Below are 27,992 nucleotides of genomic sequence, written 5' to 3'. Positions count from 1 at the left end.
CTATTACTTCAGCTCAAACTATTACTTGTTAGATGACTTCTTAGGCACTCCAAGTAGGGATAGGTGGGTTGTCTATCAATATATCATTAACAGATGAATTACCTGACGAAAGCATTGTTTAAAATATTGTTTACAAAAGTATTGTCCGATTGGCTGCATATTTGCTAATACTAAATCAATGGGTCAGTATTTTTGTAGAAGATATTTACAGATAAAAAGTATATCAGATTCCGATACCAAACCACATGGTGTAGATTTTGTTTACCTTCTTAAAAAACATGTTTGGTAAAATGTACAATTAGCTCATCACAAGATAATTCTGACAAATCAAAAATGTATTTGTTACATCTATATAACTATTCTCATTAGATAAGTATAATAATTATAAAACTATGTAAATTACTCTAAATATCCATCACTCCTAACTTTGTAAGTAGTATACCTACTTAACTTGCACATTGTCTAAATGTGAAGTGATGCTTTCAAATAATTTACTATATAAATCTATCAAAGCTTATGTATCATTGTGCCAACCCACAGAGCTGTTTAGCCACTTGACTCTGCTTATATCACCTGTTAGTTCATTTTAATTTAAGGGCATTTGACAAGAGAACAGAAAGGTAGCCCACCCTGACACAGGTTCCGTTGTGGGTTAACATGCCCACAGGGCAGTGACAGCCTTCCTCGCACACATCATGGAAGCATTCTGCTTGGAGCATAAGGTGGGCACAGCTGTAGGGGCATCCTTCTTCATGGACACACTCCCGATACAGGCGATCAGCGGGGCAGCCCACATCTGAGGGTAAGGTGTGACAAAAGAAGAAGGCCTTATATTAGAACAAACCATTCTAAAAAGAAGAATAGTTCATATTATACCCACCACCTTCTAACAAAGTTTAGAACACAGGAATAACAGACACAAGGGAAAATCTATTTCAACAAGGAGAAGATATTGAAAACACTGGCTTTCTCAGTTGAAGCCTTACCTGTCCTGCTGGCAAATGAATGCATATTCAGAAAGACAGGTTGAAGAGAAGAGACAGTAGGACTGGGGTTCGAGTCACTCACCTGTAAAACAAGACTAAGGGCTTGATTTAGGGAAAGCTTCATCACAAACATGACGGCTCTCCGGTACACCGTATTACAATCACCACAGGATATAAAGGGATATAACAGGATTGTAATATGGTCAACAGAATATCCGTCTTGTTTGTAATGGAGTAACCCCCTTCCACCCGGACCTAAATTGGGCCCATTGTGGCCTAGTGGCCTTTCATTTGCAACAACCTGACATGCCATTCCATCTTTGGTTCTGGAGATTCCAAATATACTTATGGCTCCTGAATGCTACCATAAATATCACTCCAGGATGGTGATCAGGAGAAAAAGGCAAGTTGCTCCTCAATGTGTGGTAGCCCCCACTTGCAATGGCAGTCACCGATTCAAGAGGTGAGATAAAGAGAGACACTTACCGAGGCAGACCTGTGTGTTGCAGGTTTTGCTCTGCATAGCACGCCCATCACACTCTGGGTGGCGACATTCACGGATTCGTATCTGCTCACCACCCCCACAGGATACTGTGCATGCAGACCAGTGGGTCCATTCACTCCAGGGACCTGTTCCTGTAACGCAAATGAAAAAATAATGGGTTACAAGCTCACAGCCAACAGATGCCTCAATAAGAGTGGTCATGACATCTTATATAGTAATACTTTATAAAATGGCTGAACTAATGTTCTTATTGTTCCCTGGAACTACTGACATGATGGTCCAGGCTGTAAAGCCTCAGTCTGAAGATTTCCTATTTGTTCACAATTTTTTATAGACATACATGTAAATGCCTAGTTTTGTATGTAACACTTAATACTGGGTGTGAGAAGCTGGGTGGTTGGTTGAGGAGGGTGTCCTGCTCAAGCAACAGGTACAATCCCTGTGAGAATTTAAGACAAAAGTCACTAAATTAACCTGTTTTTAACCCTCTGGTAGCTTGGCAAAAAAGCAGTCAGGCGTAACTTTGAGGTCATGTGTAAAGTATTTGTGCAGCACACAAACAGTAATAAAGTGCACCTGCAACACAAGAAAAACACCACACCAACTAAGAAAAATAGAGTCATTGTTTATAAATGATTTGACTTCAAACAACAAAAATCCAATCAGTAGAACCGGAGTTATGAATTTGTAAAGTTTAAAGTTAAAACTAGTGTCTAAAAGATCAAAGCGTCAACAGCAGACATTTAGTTGCACATGACCAGGGCAAGACCAGGACAAAGTTGAAAGTTATGGCTGACTGCGATGAAGAGCAGTTTGGGTACACAAAGTGAGCTGGGCCCGGTCTCTGTGAAAATGGCTGAGAAAGTAAAGTTCAGCAGGGAAAGCTAGCAGACAGTGTCCGAGGAAGAGGTGTCATTGTCAGGAAGCTGCCCGACAAAGATATTGGTCCAGTGCACACTGTGTCACTGGAACCAAGCTACACCTGGCTGATTAGCCCTAACTAGGGCAAAACCAATCCTGGGTTGCTTGTGTTCCAGTTCAGGGAGGTCTAGGTCTGGCAGTTCAGGCTGGAGTGTTCCCTCTGGAGCAGGGTCAAGATTGATTTGCATATGAGTCCAAAGTAAGGTGGCATGGTGTGCAAAATAAATATGGACTGGAATGTAGCTCAAGTGATTCTCAGAAGCTGAGAATAATTCACGCATTTCATCCATCAATTTTTGTAAACTTTCTAAAAGTGGCATTTTCAAACTTGTGACTAAAATATGACCAATAAAGAGGATTTTAAATTACAATACAAAACATGACTTTTCCCAATCAAAAGTTAGGACGTGTTAAATGTAATAAGGAAACTCTACGTTATGCTATGGGAGAGGTTAGCCTCACAGTACTGAAAAACGAATTTTTGAGTTTTCTCTACTCGGACATGTAAAACTTAGAAGTACATGTCCAACTTTTAAATTACAATGTACCCTGCCCTATGGGCTGTTCAGATCTTACCTTAGGGGTGTCTTATATGTAATTGAAAAGCAGGGTTTAGGCTTGGAAAAAGGGTTATTTTGACAAGCCGAAATGGCAGTTGTAAACTGCTGGCAAGCTGCAATGGCAGTCCTGAGACATGTTTAAAAGGGCTACTTAAATGGGTCACAAAATAAGTGCTGCAGGCCCACTAGTAGCATTTTATTTACAGATTCTAGGTATATGGTCTACTACTTTAAATGAAAAATGCCAAACAGATGCAATTTGACCATGTTTTAGGGAGTAAGCACAAGTACTTTAGCACACGTTAATAGTGGTAAAGTGCACAGAGTCCTAAGACTAACAAAAACAAATTCAGAAAAATAGGAGGATGAAGGTTAAACGTTTGGAGGAAGACCACCCTAAGGTTGATAGGTCTAACACTGGGTGAAAACATTTAATTACATACCTGCAGTTCCTGCCAGAGAAGATCACAAGGAATAAAATGATTTGTCTAGGTACACACAATTTGAACTAGTGAAGGATAAGGACTATAACTCAGGTCTCCAATTCCACTGCCATTAGATCTCACCTGCTGTGCAACAGTGTGCCGCTACCACTGCGTGGGATACCACTTTTGGTGAAGGAGAGCATTGCTGTGGGAGGTGTTCTCGAGAGCAAGGCGGAGGTATGGAACTTAAAAATGGAAGGGCTCAAACAAGCACAGGAAGAATAGAAAGAGAATAGGAGTGTGTAGCTTAGAGAATAACTTGGAAAGATCATATCCATATTACGTGGAAGAACAGTAGCATGGGTGAATTTCAGACTTGAAAAGGAAGGTATTGGAATGTCTTCATATTTTATTCTCATTGAGAAGGCCATGCTCAAGAAATGAAACACAGTCCACCAGAGCTTAGAGAAATTTATGTTGCAGCCTGAGATATTTTGTAGGCATTTATACCTATCCCTGATTTGCAACTGTGAGGGAGGAAGACATCTGTATTATCAAACCCTTAATTATCACACGTGTGGGCATCACACAGTTATGAGTATGTGTGTGTGTATACATGTGTGTGTGCTGTATGTTGTGATGCTGTGAGGAATGTCCATTACTTAGCAACTTCTCTGCTCATAAACACCCTTGGTCATTTTGACAAAGAAAAATCTACATGCAGAAAGCTTGGCACTGGAAGACTTCAGCGTACACCTACGCAGAGATCAACACCGAAATTATACTCCTCTTATTATAAGACAGGTTGGGGACTCTTCTGAAAAAATTACAACAGCAAATTATCAGTAGTAACTATGCAACCAAGGGCCAGATGTAGGAAACACTTTGCGAGTCGCAAACGGCAAAATCTGCCGTTTGCGACTCGCAAATGCGTGTTTCCTATGCAGAAATGCATTTTGCGAGTCGTTACCGACTCGCAAAATGCATTTCCGAATCGCAAATAGGAAGGGGTGTTCCCTTCCTATTTGCGAGTCGCAGTGGTATGCAACTCCATTTGCGACCGCGTACGCGGTCGCAAATGGAGTCGCAGTTACCATCCACTTCAAGTGGATGGTAACCCACTCGTAAATTGGAAGGGGTCCCCATGGGACCCCTTCCAGTTTGAGACTGGACCCCAAAATAGTTTTTCAGGGCAGGGAGTGGTCCAAGGGACCACTCCCTGCCCTGAAAAAAACGAAACAAAAGGTTTCGGATTTTTTTGAAATGCAGCTCGTTTTCCCTTAGGGAAAACGGGCTACATTTAAAAAAAAAAAAAAAACTGCTTTATTTAAAAGCAGGTCGCTAACATAGAGGCCTGCTGACTACAGCAGGCCTCCATGTTAGCGAGTGCCTATACTCGCAATGGGGCCGCAATTTGCGACCCACCTCATGAATATTCATGAGGTGGGTCATTGCGACCCCATTGCGAGTCGCAGTCGGTGTCTGAGACACCGTACTGCATAGCAATTTGCGAGTTGCAAATTGCGAGTCGGAAGGACTCGCAATTTGCAACTCGCAAATTGCTTCCTTCCTATATCTGGCCCCACATTTCTAATCTATGCCTATAGGCAAAAAGCTCTGCCACGGAAGTGAACATGTTTGCCAATACTATGGAAAACCTAAAACAGAAAGTACACATAAATTCAACCAACACTTCTGACTTTGGTTTCTTCCCCTTGGACTACATAACTCTACATCTATGCACTTTTTTTAAACATTCACAATTCGAAGTACATTAATAGCTTCTGCAGGAGTAGGTATAACATCTACAGTGGCAGGGACAATCATGGCATGTGTTTAAACGCATCCCTGCCACACACTATCATGCCACACTAATATGTATGATACTTCCACAATCTAGACATTTGTGTGTCTTTGAGGTACATCTATCAACATTGATAGAACCGGATATGTATTGCAGTGTTTATAATACATGTTGAACATTTACTTACATTGTCAAATCATATACTTATAATGTAATCACTCTTATGTCATATTAATTTTTGAAGGTCTTGTATTGCCTCTCTATTTTCCAATGGCCATCATCTCTGCTTCTGCTCCAGCAAGTGTACCGGGATGTGGGCTAGCTACAGGCAAAGATGGGTGGCAGAGACTGGAAAGTCTTAAGACTATCATTAGCAATACGTATAATCATATTTCTCTGTCACATGCGAGTCTTATTTTTTTAATATCTTTCTGTAAGCTCTGCCTTAGCTCCCTTGTCCTGCATGTAGTTAATGCAAAATATTTAGAGTTAAGGTTATTGCCTAATCAACATTATAAAACGTCACTAACTAAATCCTTCCATTCTTTAAATGCATTACTAAGTAAGCATATGTGTCCTTAACACCACTTATTGACAACCATTTCACCATGCCTACATTTGATTAAAGTGTTTTTATATTTATTCTTAGTTTAATAATGTTTATGTTTTATCAGTCTGTGTCCACTATCAACTTCATCCCACTACCTTTGATACACAAGATCTTTTTAATCTCCTTAATGCTGTGTGTAAGGAACATGCTCTAATATACACTAATGGCAATTTTGTATACTTATGCTACTTAAAAAAAAATCTACACAGCTTCATTGATCAAATGGCCCCTGAAGTCAACACTGAGTGCCACGCATAAGACGTCAGTGGATGACCTGCAAGCACAAATTTGGCACTCCTTCAGGTACGACTGTGACACTATTGCATGCTTTTACCCTTTGACATTCCACCAAATATCTATTGAGAACAAACCAGTAATGCTGAAACACACTGCCCTGTTTCACATTGTCATGATGGAGAAATATATATACAGACGCATGTGTGTATATATATATATACGTATATGAACATATATATATATATATATATATATATATATATATATATATATATATATATATATATATATAGTTAGGATCCAGTTTCTATAGGAAAAGCGTTTTTTGCTTTGCCAATAACTTTGGGGCCTTTTGACGAATCTTCATCAAATATTCAAAACTAGTAGGCAACTCACTTCAGCTAGTGTCTTGAAAGTTTCGGGATGATTCGAAAGTGGGGGGCATGAAAAGGTAGGGTGCCAAAGCACGTTTTCCCCATGCAATTTCCTGTAGCAATTTTAGACACGGCTACAGCTCGAACTTCTGAACGGAATTACACCAACGCTAGATCTTGGTCCAGAAGACATTCTTTTTGTTATTTGGTGAAAACCTGTTCAGTAGTTTTTGAGATACTAAAGGAAAAAGAAATGTTTATATCTGGGCAGAGCCTAAGCACAGATCTCATGGTCTCACAGTGAGATCTGACTGGTTGCCAGCACTTCAACCAGGAAGTACTTGCAGCCATCTTGGGACCAATAATCATGATAGCACTTTCTAAATGATCTACAGAGCTGAAAACGAGAACTAAAGCTTAAAAGTAGAGCAAAAATGCACTTTCAGAAACATATTTATATATATATATATATATATATATACATATATATATATATATATATATATAACATGCTGTGGCAGCCGTAACAGGACTCTGAGACATGGACCTCATTAAATATATTGTAATGAAAGACAGGTTTTTTGGGTCAGAAAAAGGAGAATGTATAAAGGGTAATAGCAGATTTTACTTACATTATTATAAATCATTTGTTGAAGCTATCATACTCATTTTAGGAAATGTGGTGTGCTTTAAGGTGCTTTTATCCATGAAAAACCCTTGTGTTGTGAGTTAATGAACCATGTTTAAAAGAAAACTGTTTTCTCATGCTTTTCCTATAGAGGTTATGGAGGGTGCTCCAGAAGCTAAAAGGAGAGCATATTTTTTGTAAATTCACACTATCTTTCTCAGCCATATGAGAATGAAATCTGACATTCTCAGTAACAAATGTACTTCTAACAGGCAAAGCCTGTCAGTTGATTTTATTACAAAATCCAAAGGCTCCTATTATATTCAGCTTTTCTTGCATTTATTATAATAGCAGCCAAGATAACCTACAACTCACAGCATGCTGAGATAGTAGAACTACAAAATGTTAAAAGAGGAAAAAAACACCAATCACGTCAGAGTGAGACTATAAATATCTTGACTGGGAGCAACATGACCTCTTTTCTTGCTGCTCGCGGTCAAAATAAGTATTACATACATATCATTATTTTCTGTGTATCAAAATTATTATTCATTTCTTTTATGTGCGTGACTTATTAGTATTTACAAAGATTTGAATGAGTTTCACTGTACTGTAAATCCACTAACCCGTTATTCGCATTGCGTGCTGATCGTTACTGCCACATGGTGCGTTGCCCTTCAAACTCCTCATATGGGCCAATCGCGTTTTCTTTCCTCAAGCGATCCAGGCCTGGTGTGCATCATGCGCTCTCTCTCTATCTCTCTCTCTCTCTCTCTCTCAAGAGGCCGCTTCACATCGTGCTTGCTCGTACTCGCACTTTCTCTCTCTCTCTCTCTCTCTCTCTCTCTCTCTCTAGAGCAGTGTTTTTCAACCTTTTTTGGGCAAAGGCACACTTGTTTCATGAAAAAAATCACGAGGCACACCACCATTAGAAAATGTTAAAAAATTTAACTCTGTGCCTATATTGACTATATATAAAGTAATTCTCTTGAATAGGAATCAAATAAACACAAAGAAAGTATTTTATAATTACTTTATTATGAAATAGTAAGTAAACAGAAATATGAAAAATTATAAAATACTTTATTCAGTGCGCAACCTGGGCCTGTTTGGCTGAACACAAAGCTGATATTCTGGCTGGAATCGAAGAAAGACACACACGTAGCTCTTCGTCAACGGCTCTCAGTCTCTCTCTGTATTTAGTTTTTATAGCAATCATGCTTGAAAAGCTCATCTCACACAGATATGTAGTGGAAAATGGGAGCAATGTCAAAATAGCTTTGTTTGCCAGAAGGGGGAACTCCTTGGCAGTATCCAACCAAAAACTGTCCAAAGGTAGATCAGCAAATCTTAGCTTGAAACCACGATTTTGTCTCAGTTCAGTTAGTTCCTCCTGCTCCTGTAAAGTCATGTCCTTTCCACCAACTGATACTGAGCTATAAGGGTCCCTAACCCAGTCAAGGCATTCAGTGGAGACTGAAGAGAAATAAAATGACAACTTCTCCTCGAGAGTTTTTAAATGTTTAACTATTATCTCACACAGTGCAGCAGTGTGAACACCTTGCCATTGCTTGGTGAGTGTGAACATTTCAAGATTGCCACTTTCCACGTGTTGATGCCAGAGTTGCACCTTTGAACGGAATCCATTTATTTTATCTGTACTTGTAAGCAGGTTTTCATTTCGGCCTTGCATTCGTGTGTTCAGTTCATTCAGATGATGAAATATATCTGCCAGGTATGCCAGCCTTGCACACCACTCATCACTTGCAAGCAGCTTTGCGTAATCTGACCTCTCATTTGTCAGAAACACTTTAAGTTCCTCCCGCAGCTCATACACACGAACCAAGACCTTGCCACGCGACAACCACCGGACCTCCGTATGAAACAGCAAGGTTTTATGCTTCGCTCCCATCTCCTCACACAAAGCTGCAAATATGCGAGTTTTCATGGGTCGTGACTTTACAAAGTTTACCATGCGCACAACATCATCCAACACATGAACTAGGTCTGCTGGTAAAGTCTTGGCTACGAGGGCCTCACGGTGTAAAAAACAATGCGTAACAATAACATCTGGATTTCTTTCCTTCACTCTGCTTACAAAGCCTTTGGTGCGCCCGACCATGGCTGCAGCTCCATCGGTGCAGACACTTGTGCAGTTTTCCCACTTAAGTCCTCCTTGTTCAAGGTATTCTGATGTGACCCGAAAAATTTCTTCTCCTGTAGTTTTTTCTGGCAATGCCTTGCAAAAAAAGAAGTTTTCTCTAATTGCATCACCATCAACAAAACGCACATTGGCCAAGAGTTGAGCATGTCCACTGATATCAGTAGACTCGTCAAGTTGCAATGCAAATTTCTCACTGATACGGATCTTTTCCAAAACCACACTTTCGATGTCTGCAGACATGTCATTAATACGTCTGGAAATTGTGTTGTCTGAGAGAGGGACTTTGGCTATTTCCTTAGCTGCTTCAGGTCCGAGCATCTCCTCTACAATAGCTTTGCAGGCGGGAAGTATTAATGTCTCTGCCACAGTGTGCGACTTTTTTGACTTGGCTATAAGTTCAGCAACTTGATAGCTAGCTTTAAGAGCTCTTTCATTTACCTTTGTGGTTTTTCTCATGAAAGTTGCCTCTTTCTCCGTGTTTTGACGCAGGCGAACAAAATAGTCCGCATTCTTGTTTTGAAGCGAAGGGTGTTTCGTTTGGAGATGGCGTTTAAGTTTGCTTGGGACCATAGCACTGTTAGCCAGCTTTTCACCACACACCACGCACAGTGGAGTTGGTTTGTTTGCATCTCCGGTGAAAGTAAATCCAAATGAAATATAGCTTTCGCTATATTGCCTTGTGCCAGAGAATTTGCTTGAGCTAACCATCTTTGCTTTCTTTTGATCCCCACTCGTACTTGGGCTCTCATCTGGCTCCAAATTTTGTTCAGAGTCCAGTTCTTTCCTTTTCAAAAACTTGTCCATCACTGCAGTATCTCACTGTCACTCAGTACTTACTGCGCTTGTCTCCTCCAGATAGCCGCTGTCCGTCACACTCAGCACTCTTCTGCGTATGTCTCCATCCAGATCCATCAGTCAGCGCTCTTCTGCTCTTCTGCTCATGTTTCCTCCAAATCCAGATCCATTGGCGCTCTTCTGCTCATCGGCGATGTCTCCTCCTGTCCTCCTCCTGTTAGTGTAACAGTGACACCGGAGCTATTTATAGTCCTTAACATCAGTGGTGGGATTCAAAAATTTTAGTAACCAGTTCCGACTAGACCACAGATATGTGTAACCTTCCATCACCTGTAATACCATTTCTTTCACAATGCACAATACAAAGGTGTGACAGGCTTGGGCAGAGAGACACTAAAATGGTTGCTGAAAGGAGAACTTCCCCAGACAGGAGCATCGGCACAGACCCAAGCAGAGCATCCCATACAGAAACAGACTAGTAGTCAATCAATCAATCAAAGAATTTGTAAAGTGCGCTAGTGGGAAAAGCCCCAAGGGTTCTTGCCTCAGACAAAACCAGCAAAATAATGGCCACGACATACGACTTCGGCTGTTCCTCCTTGGTAAATGCTACAATGTCTGACTTCGGTTGGGTACACATATTTCCCTAAAACTTCACACATGCTTCGAAACCAGATTTACATGGGGGAAGTTATAGTAACATTCAGGGAGGTCAACAACTGGGCAGTGATTACATGGAACATTGAAGCTATTCTTCAACATAATGATTTCTTAATCATCTTTAAAACAATACTGCCTCAACCACAAGCAGGACCAGCTGTACCATTAGTTGCAGGGCTTATGAAGCATACAGTACACACATTCCTGTGTTCACAGTTGAGAAGAGACAAGAGATTAAATACAATGGGCCCACTTTAAGGCCTTTCTCTTAGGGCCCTGGGACAGTCAGAGATTAAAGGATATTACCCTTTGTGGCTCATGTCACTTACCACTGGTGTCACAGGATCACAGTACTGGTGCACTCCAAACTGGATAGCCAGAAAAATCAATCCCTGACCTCGTCGCGCTCTCCCTCTCCGCGTCTTTCGGCTCTGGCGCCTTTTCACCATCGCTGCCCCGGAATTCCTCAAGCGTTTCCCTGGAAACAGGGAAACGCGTCATCGACGCCCGGAGCGTTCCCATGGAGACATGGGAACGCGCAACTGACTTTCCTGGCGAGAAGCTGGTTGGCGCTGGCGCTGGCGTGGACGTGGTCGTAACGACCCGTTCACAATGTCCTACAGTCCGGCGCCCCCTCCCACGGCACACCAGGCAACCTCTCGCGGCACACTAGTGTGCCGCGGAACAGTGATTGAAAAACACTGCTCTAGAGAGACAGAAAGGGAGAGAGAGCTGTTTCAAGCCCTTTTCCACAGCGATGGGGCTTGTGCTTCTGTCCTGCCTTTCCTCATTCGTTCTGCCTCGGCTTGCCTCCTCCTTCTTCCTGTGACATTGGAGAAGTGCATGCCTCCATTTTTTGTGGTAACACCCCCAGGCCCACCTTCTTTCTCTGATTTCCCTCACCCTGAACGTTTTAACCCTTTCTTGTCAGTTTTTTTTATTTAACACTGTTTTATCCTTTATTGGGAGAAAGTTTTTTTAATATATTTTCATACATATATTTTCAAAGGTTTTGCAATAAATATTTTTGGTTGCCCTCATCCTTGTTTTACCATATATATATATATATATATATATATTTATATATATATATATATATATATATATATATATATATATATATATATATATATATATATATATATATATATATATAATATATAAATTTGAGGTTTTGCCTGAGGACAAAGAGGCTCATATGTTTAAAGATAATTTGAATACCTTTATCAAAGACTCAGTGGAGCAGGCTGTTTCGAATTCTAAGGCTAATATTTCCAAAACACTAGAAGTTTCCTTGAAAAATTGTTGGCCAATAATAATTCAAATATTAATTCCAAAAAGGCCAAAAAACATGTGGCAGATAATTTGGATTTACTAGATGACTCTCCTTCTTTGAAGCCTCATTCTGAGGCTAACACTTTGAAACAGCAAACTTTTCCCATTAAGGCAACAAATTTAAGAGACACAGGTGATGATATGGGTGATTTGGACAATGATATGGATAAGGATGATCCAGGCATAATGACATGGCTGGGGCATCTGGAGAAGAGGCGTGAAACTTCTGTAAGTGAATTAGGAGAGTCATCAAAAACCAATATTAATACTGAAGCTTTATTTGATTTCTCAGGTCAACTGATGTTTGAGCCTACACTTTTCCATCACCCAAATTCTACAGAATGGCCTCCCTATGAACATGTGTCTAATTATGTCTCTGGAAAATTAAGACTACCTCTGGACAAGATGTCAAGCACAGACTTCATTCTGAATGTCCTCGTCCTTCTTTGCCCAATAACACTACTAATACCCATTCCGTTTATCCAAACATGCTTTTATTTTTTCCAAAATTTGGTAAAGATCCAAAGAAAGATGAAGACAGAGCCTGGACAAATTGTCAGGACAGATTGTTAGACATGACTGGTCCTCTCATCAGAATTTTGGATTTGGCTGAGAAAGCAAGGATTGAGGGCGCCAAAGTGGATCCAGTCACTTTGTCTAATTGGGCTCAGATGGCGATATGTCTTTTCAGAAATGGCAACTCAGCTATGGCACAAGAAAGATGGAAAAGCCTGCTCTTAAAGCTAAGTAATTTGGCTACCAAAGAAGCGGGTCAAGAGGCAAATGGCTTGCTCTGTGGCAATACATTTATTAAGGAACTTAGCAAGTATGAGGTCACTTTCGCCTCCACAGATAAAGCTCAGATATCTTTACAAAAAAAAATCTACAGTTGAGTTATTGGCAGGGCCAGGAGCTGCTTTGCTGGCCGCTATATCTCAAGAAGTGCGGTCAGTCAGACCAGAGGCTTCTTTGGATACCAGCAGGATTACAAACTGCAATTTTATCCCCATAGGAACAGAAGCTTCACACAGCGCGGTTACAGGGCCAGAGGATCCCAAAACTCAGGTAAGCACCCTCTGTTCTAGCCAATGTGTGTTGGGAGGATATACAAGTTTGTTTCTGCTTGCTTGGAGAAGGATAACTTCAGACGCATAGGGCCATATTTATACTTTTCGACGCACAACTGCGCCAACGCAGTTGTGCGTCAAAAAATCTAACGCCGGCTAACGCCATTCTGAAGCGCCATGCGGGCGCCGTATTTATTCAATGACGTTAGCCGGCGTTAGCCGGCGGAGCTGCCTGGTGTGCGTCAAAAAAAATTACGTACACCAGGCAGCGCCGGCGTACGGGAATATGGAGCTTGGGCGCCAAAAATTGGGGCAAGTCAGGCTGAGGCAAAATTTTCGCCTCAACCTGATTTGCGCCATTTTTTTTTACTCCCAAACCCCATTGAAATGACTCCTGTCTTAGCAAAGACAGGAGTCATGCCCCCTTGCCCAATGGCCATGCCCAGGGGACTTCTGTCCCCTGGGCATGGTCATTGGGCATAGTGGCATGTAGGGGGGCACAAATCAGGCCCCACTATGCCACAAAAAAAAAAAATTATTACTTACCTGAACTTACCTTAAGTTCCCTGGGATGGGTCCCTCCATCCTTGGGAGTCCTCCTGGGGTGGGCAAGGGTGACAGGGGGGTCCCTGGGGGCATGGGAGGGCACCTCTGGGCTCCTTCCGAGCCCACAGGTCCCTTAACGCCTGCCCTGACCAGGCGCTAAAAAACGACGCAAAAGCGGCTGGACGTCATTTTTTTTGACCCGCCCACTCCCGGCGTCATTTTTGCCCTGGAGTGTAAATACGGCGCACATGCCTCGGAGTCAATTTTTTAGACGGGAACGCCTACCTTGCATATCATTAACGCAAAGTAGGTGTCCACGCTAAAAAATGACGCAAACTCCATGGACTTTGGTGCTAGACGCGTCTAACGCCAGAAAATAAATATGGAGTTCGTTTTGCGTCAAATTTGCGTAAAAAAAAACGACGCAAATCCGGCGCAAATGGAGTATAAATATGGCCCATAGTTTCTACAGACAGTACAGGTTTATTGTACAGAGCTTTAGGCTACTCCTACCCAGCACAGAATTCCAAAACCTTTTTCCATCTCAAAGGAGCAAGAAGTCATAGTATCACAGGAAATTCAGTCCCTTATTCACAAACAGGCCATAGAAGTAACTTCCCCTCATCCGTCAGGTTTTGTAAGGACTATGGGGGTCATTATGAACACAGCAGTAAACACCACCGTGTTCATGCTGGCGGTCTTTCCGTGGACCGCCAGCCCCCTTGAGACCTCGCCGGCCGCATTACAAACATTCTGCTGGGCCGGCAGGCGGAGAGAGTGTTTCCGCCTGCCGGCCAAGCCGAATGAATGGCCGGGACATTGCCGACGGCTCCACATGGAGCCGTCGTCAATGCCTCAGTGCGGCGGGTGCAGCAGCACCCGTTGCGCAGATCACTGCCTGTAAATCGGGCAGTGACCTGCGTGAGGGGGCACTGCATGGGGTCCCTGTACTGCCCATGCCAAGTGCATGGGCAGTGCAGGGACCGCCAGAGGGGCCCCAGAGCATCACTTCCACCAGCCTTTCCTTGTTGGGGGAACCCACCAGGGAAAGGCTGGGGGAAACAGGGTTGATTATCCAGCACTGCCCTGTCGGATAATGAAATCCATCGTCAGGCTGCCTGTCGACGGTAGCCTGGCGGTGGCGGAGGCCCACCACAGGCAGCCCTCCCTGTGATTGTAATATGGCGGTTACGACCGCCATGCCGGTGGCGGTCTTTTCCGTGGTGGTCAGAACCGCCGAGTTCATAATGAGCCCCAATGTTTTTAGGTCAGAAGACAAACAAAAAATGTCATCCAGTGATAAATCTAAGCTCATTCAACACTTAAATAGTTTATCACCATTTCAAAATGGAGACAATTCTCCATCTCAGAGATTCTTTGTTAGAGAAAGACTGGATGGTGCGTCTAGATCTTCAGGACGCATATATTTCAATTCATATTCACCATTCCTTCAGAAAATGTCCTCAATTTCAACGGAAGGACACATTTTATCAATTCAAAAGCCTACCCTTTGGACTGTCTTCAGCTCCTTGGTGTTTCATCTAGGTACTGAAACAGTGATAACACACATGAGAGCACAGGGTGTCAGGTTGCTAGCTAATCTAGACGACTTCCTCTTATTGCATCAAGACAAATTTGTATTAATGACACATCTGACCAAATTCATATCTCTTCTTCAAGACTTTTAGTTTATCATCAACAAGGTATAAGTCTGTCACGACAGATGGAGTTTCTAGGTTTCATAATAGACAATTAAATTCTTCAACTTCCAAAGGAGAAGGCCTCTCGTATCAAAATAAAGATAACTCTGGTTTTGAACCAATCCACTCTAACTCTCAGAATTTTAGCTAGAATAATAGGTTTTCTGGCTTCTTCAATTCAAGCCATTTTCTAGTCCCTCTTCATTATCCGGATTAATAGAGACTCAAGGTCTGGCATCTTCAAAAAGGTATTGGCTATGCGGATGTGATTATCCTAGATCAAGACTCTCAAACAGAACTCCTATGGTGGTTAGATTATCTACAAGCATGGAACAGAAAAGCAATTTTCTCTACAGCATCTGATCTTGTCTTAGAATCCGATGCAAGTCAGACTGGTTGGGGCAAAAGATGTGGTCAGTTCTCGACTGGCAGCAAATAGTCAACAGAGGAGTTATTGTTGCACATCAATTGTTTAGAGATACTTCCAGGTTCCTTTGTGATCCAGACATTTGTCAAACACAGGATAAGTTGTTCCATTCTGCTTCCATTCTGCTTCAAATGGACAACTTATCAGTGGTTCGTTATATAAACCATCGAGGAGGCTCAAGGTCCAAACCTCTTGCCAAACCAGCCAGAAATTTTGGGGAATTTTGTCTCCAGAGACAGATTTCAGTCCAAGCAGACTATTTTCCAGGAAAAATGAATATGATTGCAGATTGGGGTTCCAGGCATCTTTGAGATTCAAGCGACTGGTGTCTTTACCCATCAATATTCAAAAAAGCTTTTTTCCAAATTCGATCTCTTCTTGGTGGACCTTTTCACTTCTTGTTTGAACACCCAACTTCCCTCTTATTACAGTTGGAGACCAGATCTGCAGGATTTAGTGATGGATGCCTTTCTTTAGGACTTGTCAAATCAGGTGGGTTATGCCTTTCTGCCCTTCATTATGATAGCTCGAGTCCTGGCACAGATTCAAAGCCAGCAGGCGAAGGTTCTACTGATCACTCGTTTCTGGCAGGGACAACCCTTGTTTCCTTCAGCTCTGAAGTTATCGATAGAATGACCCATTCTTCTACTTCATTTCCCAATGGTACTTCAGAATCCTAAGGGATTGTCTCACAATCTGGCCATCAATCAATACCACTGGTTACTGGCATGGATGGCTTTGGGTCTTCCAGGAGAACCCCGGGAATTTCAGCGGAAGTTGCTCCGTTTATCCAACAAGCTTGGGCCCCAGATACATCCGGATCTTACAAGTCAGCCTGGAGAGTGTGGAATAGTTGGTGCATGGACAGGGGTGCAAATCCCTTTTCAGTAGATGCAACATTAATTGTGAATTTTCTAGCTTCTTTAGCCTCCCAAGGAAAAACCTATAGAACGGTGAGTACATACATGTCAACGATTTCAGCTGAGCACCACAGAGTGGATGGAAAACCTGTGGGCGAATACCTGTTGAATTGCCAACTATTACAGAGTAAGATTTTCAAATCCTCCTTCACCAAAATACAGTTCAATGTGGGATGGAAATGCAATTCTTTCTAAATCAACCTGCAAATTATTTTTTATCTCTAAAATGTCTATCTACAAAACTGACTGTTCTTCTATGTTTAGTCTCTTTAAAACACATTTCTGATTTCAAAGCTCTAGATGTTTCCTCTGTACAATACACTTGTTTCGGTGTATCTTTCCAGGTTCACAGAACAGCCAAAAAAAGTCTAATGTCTGTATTCTATCCTTATTTTCCTGATTATCCTAAACTGTGTGTAGGAAGTTGTTTAAAAGTGTATTTTTCAAAAACTAAAGATTTGAAAAAGTTATCAGAGCCTCAACTTCTAATATCCTTGAAAACTTCTCATAACCCTGTCTCTTCACCTATCTTAACCCGATGGGTTAAATGGATCATGGGTTTAGTGGGTATTAATACTTGAATATTTGAAGCCCACTCTACCAGCGGTGCTATGGCATCAAAAGTCTTTAATAAAATCAAGACTTTCTTTCACTGAAGCTAAGAAAATCTCCATTCCCTTGTGTTCTACTGCAGCCTCACAGCGTGTTCTAAAGAACAAGCGCTAACAGTCTTATTTATGACAAACGTGTGGCATATCTGCAGCTATCTTGATTGAATCAAACTGGTAAAACTTAACACATTTAATTTTTAAATAAACAAAATGAGGGGGTTCATTTTGTCATAGAAATTATTGTTAGTGCTGTAGAAAAAAATTAGGTTCCGTTTTAAGTGAGTTCTCTAATAGCTCACTCTTCTATTTCATTAAAACATTTTGGCATGCAAACTAAACCTTTCAACACCAGCCTCAGACTGATAGTGAACTCCCTGGTGATCAGCAGCTTTACTGCTGTTTTCTAATGAGCAACTAGACTGCTAATATTCTGAATTCATGCCAAAAGTGTAGCACATCTGAACTCCATTTTGATGGAATTGAAGTGGAAAATTGAAAGTATTTTCTACTGGAGATACTGCAGCAAATTAAGAAATTAGGGTGCTTCTTAACAAATAATTCTCCCAAGATGACCACCAGAGGAAAAAATAGTCTAACTGTAGCACAAATATCACCCAAATGTAGCCCGTGTATAGCCCAATGACCGAAGTGTGCAAAACACTTAATAGTTTTTTTTCCCAGTTTTATATAGTACAGACGTGACCCGAAGGTATTGGAGTGCTTTACATGAGCATCAGTTACATTACACTAGGACATATTCATTTTGGCTTAAGGCATGAGGAGGAAAAGGGCATGATTTATACTTTGATGTATGGGATACTCCATAAGAAACGTGATGGATGTTCCATCCACTGTATCACAATTACATTATATCCTATGGCATTGTAATATGGTGGAAGGTATATCCGTCTCATTTGTGACAGAGTATCCCATCCACCAAAGTATAAATCAAGCCCTAAGTGATATGCCCAGAATCACAGGATGTCGAGCAGATGCTGAAACTCAAACTTGTTTCCCCAGTTGCAAAGTCTGCAGCTCTGGCCGTTAACACCACATCCTCTCCCCTAAGTATAAAAAATAATCAAGTGATCAACTGGATACAAAAATAAATAAAGATAGCAAATAATTTAAAAGTGGTTTGTCGTTATTTGAGAAATCAGAAAATATGTCCTCATTTTTGTTTTTTAGAGTCCTCACCATCATTTCTATGGGAATAAGACCCTCTCATTTTTACAGTTGCTAAAGAAAATGTTTTAGGTATTACAGTTTTGTTTACATCAAAGTGACGTCAGGCTTGTCATACTTTTGTAATAAATATTAAATGCCAGCAATATAGTTGTTCATTAGAATACAGCGGGGAGGCAGAGGTCAGAGGCATGGATTTGCATAATTTAGGACAGAGAAGAGGGTGAAGAGGCAACAAGCTGACTACACTGGGGAGGCGGGAGGGGCAGTGGCAGCACAACGGATCATGAGGGTAGGTGTAAGGGGGGTCAAGAGCAACAAACCAATCATGCAGGACAGGCAAGAGAAGCTGTGGCAATGTTAAAAACTATTGAGAGAAGAAGGAAGAGGCAGAGGCAGTACAAGCATACTTGCCAATAGACCTGCTTCAGGCAAAATGTCCTTTCAATGTAAGTCAACGGTGAAAATCAATTCCTCAGATTCTTTTTTCTCAAAATCTCCCTCTTACTAAGTTCACATTTTTGGCAAGTATGGTACTGTAGTGTGGTTAGTTTTACGTCTATTTTAAGCATTAGCTTCAGGCTTTAGGCCCTTGTGCACTTTGCCCTAAATGTATTTTATTCATTTGCTAACAGCTTAGAGCCTCTGTGCACTTTACTCTAAATGCTTTTTATTAGGCTTCGTATTGTTATTTTACAAAATAGCCAGTTCTACGGTGTTGTTTTTTTATTCATATCACACTGTTTTGCCTACTTCAGCACTGGAGTTCATAACATATTCACTCTGTGCTTCAGTCAAGGATACAGTCTGGTACATTGCCGATAGACGTGGTAGGAGTTTAGATTTGGCATTCCTGCGTAGGGACATTTTGTGATCACGATGACATGTTAGTTATAAAATCACTTCCTTGTCCCAATACATGCAAGAGGGAGATTCCGACCAGGGAACCGCAACTAGACGCTGACTGCCTCGTTGCAGATGCTGAACCAGATCACAGGCCTTTGCTCAGGTATGAGGGCGTATGTCTCCCTAGTGATTCAGAAAGGCAAGCTAGAAGCTTAACATGCTGTGCTCTAAATAGAACAAGCAGAGGGAGAGTAGGAACTGTTAGGAATTATGATAGCTTTATTCTTATGTTTTACTCTCCTGGTGACTATCTCAATCCTACTATGTTGTATTGTTCTGGTTATTGCAGCTCACGCCTTATTATCTAAAATACAGTTGTTTTATTAAAACATCATATAAAACTTATACTGTCTTTGTCATTTGTATATGAGACCATATTGTAAATGAGAGAGTTGGTTTGGATCTGAGTGACCACGACTTCCCTGAGAAGTTCCTAAGATGTCATGCGCTCGGCTGCCCAATCATCTCTTCCCCATGGGAGAAATGAGGCACTGCTAGTTAGCCAGAGCAACAACCGGATTTATGGTGACAGAGTTCCTTACACGTGGGTCAGACTCAGTCCCCCACACCGTTATCGATCCTGCTGCCTAGAAATCCAGTAGTCTCATTTAGGATAATGAGAGCCCACGCGACAGTACAATGGATAACGGAGGCCAGGACGAATAGGGTAGGGACATGGACTTGGATAACAGAGGAGAGGAGGGCGATAGGCAGGGGCACCAAATTGCCCCTACAGGCCAGTTGCCAGGGGTTGCAGCAGCACAATACACCACACAAGACAAGCGGGACGGCAGTGCAGCACAATGGATCAGGGAAAGCAACAGAAAGGGGGCAAGGCCATGCACATGTACAACAGAAAGCAGAGAGGAAAGGGGCAAGGGCAGCAAGCTGACCATACCTGACAGACAGGACGGACAGTTACAGTGTAATGGACCATGAAGACCAGGAAGGAGGGGGCAGGGGAAGGACAACAGACCAGACAAGGCAGAAGGGAGGGGATAGGGGCCTGCAAATGGAAAATGGAGGGCAGGGGCCAAATGGCAGGGCAGGAGCAGCAAGATGACCAATGAGAGCAGGTGGAATACTGGAAGCACAACACACCATGGACGACAACATTGAGACTCTAATGGCATACACATGAACAACAGAGGGAAGGTGGGAGGTAGTCAGGGCAGCAAACTAACCACACAGGGCAGATGGGAAGGGCTGCAGCAGCACAGAAGACCATGCTTGGCAAGCGGGAGGGTTAGTGTCAGCACAGTGGCAATAATGGGCAAGTGGGAGGGGGCAAGGGCATGCACAAAGGACCAAAGAGGACAGAAGGGAGGATAGAGACTGGACACAGAAAAGAGAGAGCAAGGAAAGGGGCTTCACAACAGGGGCAGGAAGGAGGAGAAGTTGCAGCACAACAGGGCATGGAAGGTAGAGGGGAATGGCCACAAATTAGTCAATGGAGGACAGGAAGGAGGGGATAGGGGCAAGAAACTCGGACAGGGTGGGTGAAGGTGGCAGGGACAGGTGGCAGTCATCTGACAATGCTAGGCCAATGGAAGTGGCAGCTCAACAGAACACTCACAGTAGATAGAAGGGACAGTGGCAGGCCCATGGAGCGTGGTAGGCAAAAGGAGAGAGCAGGGGCATGCACACAGACAATGGAGGGCAGGGGCAGAAAGCTAAGCAGGAGGGCAATGATGGGCCATAGACCTGGGCAACAAAGGGCAGGAGTCGGCAGGGACATCAAGCTAAATGGAGGGCAGTGGCAGCACATCGGTCCACGTAGGGCAGGACGGAGGGGGCTGGTGCATGAACTCAGACAACAGAGGGTAGGGAGAAATTCGATGAGGCAGCAAGCTAACTGTTCAAGGCAGTCAGGAAAGGCAGTGGCAGAACAACAGCCACACATGGCTGTAATGAGGGAGAAGGGTCAGTGACTTGGGTAGTGAATGGCAAGGAGGAGGGGGCAGAGGAGCATTAAGCGTGGGAAGAGCAGCACAATGCCAGGCCAGGCCCTGCATCCAAGCCCCCCCCATTGTGCATTGCGATGGGCATCTTGCTTAACTTTATAAAAAACCCTAGAAGTTCACTGAAAAAAACCCGAAGGTTACAGTGACATTATAGTTAAGAAACAGAATAAAAACCCCTTAGAAATTCAATAAAAAAACAAAGGTTACAGGGATGTTATATTTAGATTTAGATTTTAGGTAAGCTATTTCAAGTACCTATAATTTGCGCCCTAAGGTAAGGTAAGGTAATGGCCCTCGCCATGCACTGCTTATTTCCGCAAATATGATATCACTCATGAGATCTTCTATGGCATCATTGATAATATAATGTTAACATCTGCAGTAAAATTATTGATGAGAAAACTGTGCATGACGAGGGCGTGATTTATGGTTACCTTAGGTCAAAAGTTCAGAGTTATAGTTATCTGTGTGTGTGTCAAGCTTATTGAACATTAATGTACATCTCAATGATGGATCTAGGCACACATGTCCAATTTCCAGGACCAGGTTGAGCAGCTGACAGATGTAGGGAGGTGGCTTTCTTCTACCATGGTTACCCCCATTTTTGGCCAGTTTTTCCTACATTTATATAGATTTTATGGCAGTCCTTTGACACGCTTGTTTCTAAAGAGCCTGATCCTTAATTTGGGATGGTAAGCAATAATACCTCAGTACTTCTCACCGCCACTGAGCGTGGCAGCACTTTGAACACTGAGGGGGTCATTACGAACTGAAATCTCTCAGAGTTCGGAGCTGGCTGTCAAAACAACGACCACCAGCACGTTGAAGACCTCCCCAGCCCAATATACAACATTCCACTGGGCCGGTGGGCAGAAACAGTGTTTCCGCCAGCCGGCCCAGCGGAATGCTGGGCCTGTACATTGCCGATGGCTCCACATGGAGCCGTCATCAATGTAGCAGTGTGGCGGGTGCAGCAGCACCCATCGTGCATATCACTGCTGGTAAATCGGGCAGTGACATGCGTGACTTGGCTGTGCACAGGGGCCCCTGCACTGACCATGCCAAGAGCATGGGCAGTGCAGGGGCACCCATTCTGCCAGCCTTTCCCTAGTGGCCTAAACCACCAGGAAAAGGCTGGGGGAACACAGCCCTGCCCTGTCGGATAGGGAACTCCACCATCGTCAGGCTGCCTGGCGGCAGAAGCCTGGCAGTGGCGGAGCTCCGCCTGTGGTGGTCTCCCTGTGTTTATTTTATGGCAGTCCGGACCGCCGTGTTCATAATGAGGGCCTGAGTGTCACGTCACCTTTTTTTTTTTAGATATACACTATATTGTAATGCATATAATTGGATCTTGAGATTGTGACCTTTTTTGTTTTTCCACAGGTCTCCCTCTACATATGACTAGTTTGACGTGTAGATCCCTTTTTTGAGCAAGTGACTGGAATCCCTGCACTTATACCCCTAGATATACTGTAGTCTTTTTGTTTAGTTGAGGAGAAGTGGTTTGTTTGCAGCTATTTGGTCCTGATGAAGCGCTGCTGGATCCATATGGACCCCTGAGGCGTGAAATATGTTGACCCATTGTAGGGACTAAAGGTAATTCCTTCACCCTATATTATATGTTGTGGGTAGAGTGACTGAGCATTACCTCTTTTTCACTCCCATTTATTCTTTTAACCTTGACCAAGACCCTTCCTCGATCAATAAATAGTGGGTTTTTGGAGGGTTTTCGAGTCAATTGTATCCCCATCCTTTTGCTCTCCTGTTCTTTGCTTGCCTATAGGTAGGAAGTCATCCCTACATATCATATTACGGCACAGAGTATTAATATAAGACCTCCGGCAACCATCCCCCTTTATGGGGTGCCCTCAGTCATTGCAGCACCAGTCTGATGAGGACCAAGCCCCATGATGAAGCATGACATCCATTTGGATGTGTGAGGGCATTTGCTTCTATATAAAGGAGTGCCTGGTGGATTAACTGTTCTCTCTCTGGAACAGTGTATTCTTGTATATCAGTATCATTATTTGGGAGACTGTACACTGGACCATTAATCTACCTGTGCCTCTGAATATTTTCTGGTTCTCCTTTTGCACCTTCATCCGGGTTAGCAGGGGCTCCTGTTCTCCTGGGAGTCTTCAGTGTTTCTTGGACTTGGTCCCCTTCTTCCTTAGGTCTTCAGGTCTGGGAATCCATCATTGGTGTCTTGCAGTCTCTTCTTCTTCTTGCACTGTTTTCTACCATGACTTCTAGTGTGTTTTAGGAAACTTGCTGTATTTTACTCCTGCTTTCTTGGGCTCTGGGGTGGGGTATTTTACTTACCTTTGGTGTTTTCTTACACTCCCAGCGCCCATCTACACACCACAATTGCCTAGGTGAGAAATCGACATTCACATTCCACTATTTTAGTATGTGGTCTGTGTTGCCCCAAGGCCCGTTGCAACCTATTGTGATTTTCACTGTTGGCACTATTTTATGGCTGTTTACTTACCTGATTTTAGTTACTAGTGTATAATGTGTGTATAATACTTACCTCCCAAGGGAATATAGCCTCTAAGATATTTTTGGCCTTGTGTCACTAAAATAAAGTACCTTTATGTTTGGTAACACTGAGTAGTGTCTTTCTTGTTTGTAAGAACTACGTGACTACAGTGGTATTGCAAGAGCTTTGCATGTCTCCTAGTTCAGCCTTGGCTGCTCTGCCTACAGCTACTTCTAGACAGCCTGGCTTCTAGACACTGACTACATTTCACTAATAAGGGATGACTGGACCTGATATAAGGTGTAAGTACCTGTGGTACCCACTACAAACCGGGCCGGCCTCCTACAACAGACAGCTAAAGGTTTGTTCACAAAGCCAGCATCTGTTGCCTGAGTAGGTAAGATGTTACTACCTTCAGTTTTTGTAACCATACATGAATCAGTTTGATTTTTAAAAAAAATAAAAGTGGCATCTACTGACCACAAATAAGGTAACATATCTACATCCTATGGACATGCACAAGCCCCAATGTGTAGATTCATAGTTAAAATGCACTTTTACTTTTAGCTCCTAGGGATGAAGAACCTAACAATTATGCTTTACCATCCACAAGCATAGGACAGGCTGATTGTGGATGCTTTACCATCCACAAGCAGAGGGCAGGCTCCTATACAGGGAGAGAGACCTATAATCTGCCATATCTATTGTTTCCACATCTCATTAGGACGAGGTGATTGTCAGTACCCTCAACAAACCATCTCTGAGAAGCCCTCAAGGCTGGAAAGCAGTGTCCCTACTATAAAACTTTGGTTAGGTTGCAACTGTCCCCTGGCAACAACTACTAAAAAAACAGATGCTTTTACTGACTATGCCTATGCAGGGGCCACCTCAACCCACATCTCGGGCTACAGCTATCCTAGTTGACTCCCCTGCTTCCCCCCCCCACCAGTTCTGGTTCATAACCAGACTTCTCTTCATCATCTGAGGGAGAAGAAAGCCCTGATAAGGAGGACCCCACTACCATTCAACAGTATCCTTCCAACACCCTCCCAGGTGTCAACCATCAATGTAATTAACAACCTACCAGCATAGTTAGATGAACCACGTACACATGGGGCAGATTTAGCATGGGCTAATCCTGTTATTCAACAAATGGGGGGGACACTGTGCAAGATCAACACTATATAAGAAAATGTACAAGGTATGTTGGACAGAATGACCCATGTTATGGATAAAATGAAAACATTAATTCAAGACAGGGCAAAGTTGTACCACATCTACATTTTTATAACAATAACAATGACAGCATTTCATTCACTTTGGCCTTCATGTGTAGCACAATCCTTCTAAAAGTAGCAAGGAACCCCAAACAAATAAACTAGACTGCATATAAAAATGTTTCAGATTTACTATATGAATAACTGTAAGGCCCATTTATGGTAACATGCTAATTAAAACCTATAAACAAATATACATAGCAACCAGAATATTTCTTAGTATATATAAACTTTCTTTGCATGCTCTCTGGCTCACAAAATAAAACTGGCCCAACAAGCCAAACAAAAAACATCTCATTATGCACCCCTGTGAACCAAAATGAAAAAGTGACCTAGCAGTGAGCCACACAAAATGCTATTTGGAGGACATGATAATTGGGCACTGGGAAAAAAATAATCATCTACATTTTTATAACAATAACAATGACTGCATGTCATTCACGTTGGCCTTCATATGTAGCACAATCCTTCTAAAAGTAGCAAGGAAGCCCAAACAAATAAACTAGACTGCATATAAAAAAGTTTCAGATTTACTACATGAATAACTGTAAGGCCCATTTATGGTGACATGCTAATTAAAACCTATAAACAAATACATAACAAATAGAATATTTCTTAATCTACATAAGCTTTCTTTGCATGCTCTCTGGCTCACAAAATAAAACTGGCCCAACAAGCCAAACAACTTCCTTATGCACCCCTGTGAAACAAAATGAAAAAGTGACCTAGCAGTGAGCCACACAAAATCCTATTTGGAAGAAATGACAATTGGCCACTAGGAAAAAACATAATAATCTCAATTTTATAACAGCAAGACTGATTGGCTTTTATTCACTTTAAGCCTTATATGTAGCACAATCCCACGAAAAGTAGCAACAAAGTCCAAAAATTAAACTAGACTGAATATGGAACGTTTTAGAATTACTACATGAACCACTAAAAGACACATTTATAGTCACACAATTATGTTTACCAATAGACAAATACATAAAAAATACAATAGATAACCAGAAAAAATTCACATTAAAACTGATTGCCACTCTATAGTTATAGTTAGTATTCCCAAAGATAGGAATTTCTCTGGTATTAGGTTCCTAATAACTTTCCACAAAACCTAGACCTATAGCATTTTCTATTTTTTGAGATGAGGGAAGTTTTGAAGTATATCGTTAAGGTGGTGCAAAGATAAAAAGGGGTACCAAAACATTACTTTCCACCAATGCATTTACTGTATCCTATTGTATTTGACGTAGCGTAAAAATGTCTGAATGGATTTACATGAACGTTGGTAGGATTATACATTATGGTGCAGAGACAATGTTTTGGGGTACTGCAGTAAGGTAGGATAACTATTTTTTTTAAAGTTATAAGGCATTTAAACTTAGTGATATCTGTCACCGGAGATCTTTTGCCGAATTTCACATTGGTGAAGTTACTGCACTGCATGGCGCTAAACTTATTTAAAAGTATATTAAAAAATAAATACACTTCCCTCCCTATTACCACTTTAATAAAGCCAATAAGTAAGGACCTACTACTAACCTATATTAATGCCCTAACTCTGAACACAGCCTAAGTGTAGTATAAACAATATGGCCTTTTTTTAATTCTCTAAAAGGATTCTATAAAAACAGCCATTATCCAACTATTTTCTCCTCTCTCGGACCCATATTTTGGCTCCGTGGCATCATCGAGTATATTAAAAAAGATCTCCGGCAAAGAGCCCCCCCTAGGGGGGTGCCCGTCAGACATTGCAGCGCCAGTCTGACGAGGAGCTGTCCGATGATGAAGCATGACACCAGATATGGTGTGTGAGGACCATTGCTCCTGATTAACAGGACTCTTTCTCTTTTTCCTCTCCTTTCGATTTCGGAACAGTGTACCATATTATATTAGTACTGGATTGGGAGGACGTACACTGGACCGACCAATCCTCCTCTTACCCCCCTTTTTTTCGAATTATCCCACTATATACTGGCTTGTCATCGCCATGTACCATGATATACTGCAAATTTATCATGATATACCATATCCCAAAACATAACTAAGGCCTAGGTATAGTACTGGATTGTGGTACCCTATGCTTCATGAATGGTGGTGCATGGGCAACGCAATACTTGACTCAGATTTACAAAACAGTGCAAGGCCACGATGTATGGCCCTGCGTTGATTGTTAAATCTGGAGAAACAAAAGGCAGTGCAATTTGCTGCTTTGCATTACGTTGTGCACCAAAATCTACATTGCTGCTAAATTTCACATACATAAGTACACCATGCCACTGTATGACACTCACTATATGCTATTTCACGCCATGTCAGTCTACTATTCGCCTCTCCACTGTATGAAACTCCACTCGCTGCCTCTCCACTCTATGCTATTACACGGTACGTAAATCCACTGTACACCACTACATACTAGGGGCCTCATTTCAAGTTTGGCAGACAGGAGAGCCCGACTGCCAAACTTCCGACAGGGTGCCCGCCACCTTTGTTGTGACCACCCTGCTGGAGTTATTAAGAGTTTCCCGCTAGGTCGGCGGGCAGAAATCTTAGTTTCCACCCACTGGCCTAGCGGAAAACAGGCTACAGTATTTTATCCGGCTCATAATCAAGCTGGCGGCATCGCTGTAGCCCGCAGGTCGCAACAGCACCCTTGCAATGTTCACTGTATGCAGAGCAGACAGTGAACACTGTGACGGTGCTGGGCAGGGGGGGCCCTGCACTGTCCATGCTAAGTGCATGGGCAGCACAGGTGTCCCCTGTGGCCCACTGCACCTGTTCTCCATCAGCCTTTTCATGGCAGGGTTACCGCCATGAAAAAGCTGATGGAGAACAAGGTCATAATCCACATGGCTGCAGTGAATGCAGAGCTGCCCTGGAGGATTACAATCTCTGCCACCACC

The 27,992-nt window shown here is 42.4% G+C and overlaps 1 protein-coding gene across 1 annotated transcript in view; it reads right to left on the bottom strand.

The window, feature by feature from the left end:
* LOC138261625 (SCO-spondin-like) overlaps nt 1–27,992 on the bottom strand; it is a 1,514,343-nt gene that overhangs the window by 596,133 nt on the left and 890,218 nt on the right. Inside the window, exons 81-82 of the mRNA XM_069210750.1 lie at nt 1,473–1,622; nt 630–796 (exon numbers count right to left, since the gene is read on the bottom strand). Of these exons, the coding sequence (XP_069066851.1) occupies nt 630–796; nt 1,473–1,622 (317 nt within the window). The remainder of the gene's footprint in view (nt 1–629; nt 797–1,472; nt 1,623–27,992) is intronic.

The sequence above is a fragment of the Pleurodeles waltl genome, chromosome 10 (genome assembly GCF_031143425.1).
Source record: "Pleurodeles waltl isolate 20211129_DDA chromosome 10, aPleWal1.hap1.20221129, whole genome shotgun sequence".
In the NCBI taxonomy this organism is placed as follows: domain Eukaryota; kingdom Metazoa; phylum Chordata; class Amphibia; order Caudata; family Salamandridae; genus Pleurodeles; species Pleurodeles waltl.
Note: the sequence above shows the minus strand (reverse complement) of the source record. Positions and strands in the feature narration are given on the sequence as shown.